This window comes from Salpingoeca rosetta, assembly GCF_000188695.1.
Source record: "Salpingoeca rosetta unplaced genomic scaffold supercont1.32, whole genome shotgun sequence".
Taxonomy (NCBI): domain Eukaryota; class Choanoflagellata; order Craspedida; family Salpingoecidae; genus Salpingoeca; species Salpingoeca rosetta.
The window spans coordinates 226420-230482 of record NW_004754902.1 but is presented as its reverse complement, the minus strand read 5'-3'; the positions used below and the strand labels follow the sequence as shown (position 1 = coordinate 230482).

General features: G+C 54.2%; 1 protein-coding gene across 1 annotated transcript in view; it reads left to right on the top strand.

Annotated features, from left to right (window-relative positions):
* Positions 1-4063, top strand: part of PTSG_10025 (uncharacterized protein) — a gene marked incomplete at its 3' end in the record, with an annotated part of 36506 nt that overhangs the window by 27074 nt on the left and 5369 nt on the right. Inside the window, exons 43-53 of the mRNA XM_004988883.1 lie at positions 133-269; positions 553-769; positions 1117-1280; positions 1493-1500; positions 1716-1817; positions 2046-2161; positions 2316-2421; positions 2609-2961; positions 3271-3369; positions 3557-3702; positions 3979-4042. Of these exons, the coding sequence (XP_004988940.1) occupies positions 133-269; positions 553-769; positions 1117-1280; positions 1493-1500; positions 1716-1817; positions 2046-2161; positions 2316-2421; positions 2609-2961; positions 3271-3369; positions 3557-3702; positions 3979-4042 (1512 nt within the window). The remainder of the gene's footprint in view (positions 1-132; positions 270-552; positions 770-1116; positions 1281-1492; positions 1501-1715; positions 1818-2045; positions 2162-2315; positions 2422-2608; positions 2962-3270; positions 3370-3556; positions 3703-3978; positions 4043-4063) is intronic.

Below are 4063 nucleotides of genomic sequence, written 5' to 3'. Positions count from 1 at the left end.
CACATACACATACACATACACACTCACTCACTCACTCACTCTCACTCTCTCACTCTCTCACTCTCACTCACTCACTCTCTCTCACACACACTCACTCACCTTCCCTTGACCCACCGCCCCCCCCCCTCATAGGATGTGTTTCTGCCGATGGACCGACATCGGGAGCTGCTGTACATCTTGGGCTCGTCGTCGCAGGAGCCGGATCTTGTCATCCTCGCTGCCATGCTCAAGCGCCAGGAACGCGTTCTGCAGACACTCGCACACACAAAGTGCGTAGGCGGTGTGCAGGGATGGCAGTGGCCGTGGTGATGGTGCAGCGAGTGTGCTACTTGTTTCGTATGTGACATGTACCGAAGTACTCGCTTGTGCATCTGCATTCCCTTAACACTCATGAAATCCCATCCTCTCCTGCGTTTCTCTCCCTCTCTCTGTCTGTCTCTGTCTGTCTCTGTCTCTGTCTGTCTCTGTCTTTGTCTCTGTCTCTGTCTCTGTCTCTCTGTCTCTGTCTCTCTCACTCTCACATTCAATGACATGGGCGCTGTTATTGGTTAGGACGCGGCCTGAGGTTGGAAGACTGATGCTAGAGCAGTTGCAGCAGACGGCGCAGCGACTGGCAGAGTGTCTTGGACTGCACGACGAAGGTGACGATGAACAACAACAACAACAACAGCAGCAGCAGCAGCAGAATGGTGGGAATGGGTTGCGCGGTCGAATTGAGTTTGATGGAAATGGTGATGATGCCGTTTCTGTCGTCAGCGCTTCATCGCAGGTGTGTGAACGCGAATGCGTGACGGTTGCTTTTCTCACGCGTGCGTGTGTGAATGTGCTCGTGATCGTGAACTTGCACTGTGCGTGATTTTACTGACATCGTCGTTGATTCACCAACCACACATACAAATGCACACACACACACGTGCGCGCTTACTTACACACACACACACACACTCACACACACACACACACACACACACACACACACACACACACACACACACACACACACACACCTCTCTCTCTCTCTCTCTCTCTCTCTCTCTCTCTCTCTCTCTCTCTCTCTCTCGCTTTCACACACACACACACACAACTTCACATACATACATATGTGCACGTGACCAGGGCGGGTCAAGTGCCCTCTCACGGCCGGGGCAGCGGTCAGCGCTGTCGCAATTTCTCTTCAACGCGGACATCAACATCGCCATCACGGACAGCAAAGTGTACTGCTGCCTCCCCAGCACCAACAAGCACGCCAGCCCGCGCCCAAGTGCAGTCGCACACGCAGAGTACGAGCATGCAGATGTGTATGTTTATGTGTGTGTGGAAAGGTGTCCGACGTGTGCGTTTGCTTTATGTGTGCTTTCTTGTGCGTGAGATGCCGTTTGTTATGGCTGCGTTGGGTGCCTCTCTCGCTCTCATTTTGCTTACCTGCTGTTGCAACACATATGCATGGCCAATTTGCCATCACGTCTTTGCACTTCTCGACTGCATCCAACAGACCAAACGGTGGGTATGGGTTGGCTATTGCTGTGTTTCACTTCTTGCGTGCATGTTCTTCGCTCTGCCCACATGCACACAAAATCTCATTTCACGATGTGCGTGTACACATAAACGCGTGTGTCTGTGTGTGTATGTGTGTGTGTATGTGTGTGTATGTGTGTATGTGTTTATGTGTGTATGTGTGTGTATGTATGTATGTGTATGTGTGTGTGTGACTACAGATGCGCCTGCGTTGAAGATTCAGCGTTTTCCTCTTCCCGGCTGTTCCCTCCGCCTCTCCTATCGCTCCTTCCAATTCCGCACGCAGACACACCAGTTTGAAGGTGCGTGTACCACAACGTGTATCGTGTGCCGATGCAACTGCATTCGCGCACGTATGTGCGCTGCTGTCTACACGTGTGTGTGTGTGTGGGTGTTTGTGTGTGTGTGTGTCTGTGTGTGTGTCTGTGTGTGTGTCTGTGTGTTCTCGCTCGATGCTGACAACTGATATTGCTTGTGCACAACGCACCATCTCAACGCCATTACAACACCATCACCCCGTCTCTGAACAGAACAACAACCAAAGCTGTTTGCTGCTGTCACCATTGGTGACGTGCACACTGGAGACGCGAAGGAATCGGGGGCGAACGATCAAGAGAAACCGAAAGCGGATGGCAGCGCACAGCAGGTGCAGTGTCTCTAAAACATGATCACACATGTTTTTCGCGTGTGGATGTACGTTCTTGTATCGCATCACTGTTGCAACCGCTTTCGCCCTTGACGCCTCCGCCCGCTCACTCATCAGTGCACACACGGCAACATGCATGGCTACTCGTTTGTAGGCTGTGGTGATTTACCCGTACTTTCTTGCGTTTCTTGAGGCAACACACGCCTCGTTCGTACGTAAGCAGCGTGGGCTGCTCATCGCGACACCACAATATGCTGAAGGTGAGTTCTTGATCTGAACACACCGCCCTGTTGTTGTGCATTGTGTGTGAAATTGCGGAAGCGCTTTTGTGTCATATCGTACATCGACAACGCACCTCAGTCACACAGCCAATAACATCAGCGACCAGCTCACCACCCAGTCTCCTTCGACCCCCCCCCCCCCTCTCAACCAAACACACCACACCAGCCGCTGAAGTTGCTTCGCTGGATGAGCGCCTGTGGCGGCATTTGGACGTCAGCCTCAGCTTGCACACATCGCGCGCAACGCTGTGCCTCTCCTGCTACCCGCGCTATCACGTGGACTGCACCATCAGCGTACCGCCCCTCGACATGCATCTGTCGTCGTACGCATCGACAGGGTGCCACCCATCCCCACTCGTGCGTCATACGCGCATCACCAGCGTTGCGTGCCGCCTGCGCAGCTTGTCGCTGAGCGTCCACAGCACGCGGCAGTGGGCAGGTCGGACCGCTCGTCCGGCGTTTGCACTCAACGTGGACACCGCCGCCGTCCAGGTCTCAAAGCGATTCGCACTCGCACAGGTACGCGTGTGCGCGCGTGACGCGTTTGGTTTGGATACACATGCGTGTTTGGCTGTGCTATGCGTGTATGTGTGTGTGTGTGTGTGCATGTGTGTGTGCCTGTGTATGTGCGTGCACGTGTGTGCTTGTGTGTGTGCGTGTGTGTGTGCTTGTGTGTGCTTGTGTGTGTGTGTGTGTGACAATGACGCGTTTTGTTCACCTCCCTCCTTTTCAATGCCACCTCATCGTCGTCCGCCACACGCCACCCTCGTGCGCCCCCATGGCACCGCGAACATGTGTACATGTGTGCACGTGCATACGTGTGTGCAGGTGAAGGAGAGGACGTTTTCGATTGTTGCAGAGGCCGGGGCAATCACGGCAAACTACGACACGACGCAGCTGAACGAGGCACGAACTTGTTGTATTGGCGTGTGATGAGACATGCTGCATGCGTGATGTTTGTGCATGTGTGCTTGCATGTGACGACTGTATTTGATCTGGGGTGGGGGGGGGCGCTCGTTGTGACCATTCGGAACTATCGTGTCATGCATCACCACTCACTCACAACACAACACCCAACTACCGCCACTTCCCATCCTCCTGCCCACGTGCTCAGGTGTTGTCGTTCCGGCAGTGCTGGTTCTCCGATTACGCGCTGGATCGCATGCTGTTCGCCCGTTACGCCGCAACAACAAGCGATGCTGGCGCAGGTGATGGTGGTGCAGCGGGCGGCGCAAAGCACAGCGGGGACGAAGACAACAGGTGAGAGTGCAATTTGTGCGATGGGGCGATTTGGTGCGCTATGCGTTTGGGTGCTGCGTGACATGTTGTCTGTCTGTGTGCTGCGTGACATGTTGTATGTGTGCGTGTATGTGTGTGCGTGTGTGCGTTGTGTGCGCTGTGTGTGTGTGCGTGTGTGCGTTATGTGCGTTGTGTGTGCATGTGTGTGTGCGTTGTGTGCGTTGTGTGTGCATGTGTGTGCGCCCATCCTCATCAGCCGTATGTGTGTGTGTGTGTGAATGTATGTACATGTATCAGCTACACGTCCATGATGATGCTGCTGCGAGCACGATCGGTGGAAGTCGCCGTCAACCTCGGAATGGTGTGGAAGCAATGGCTGATG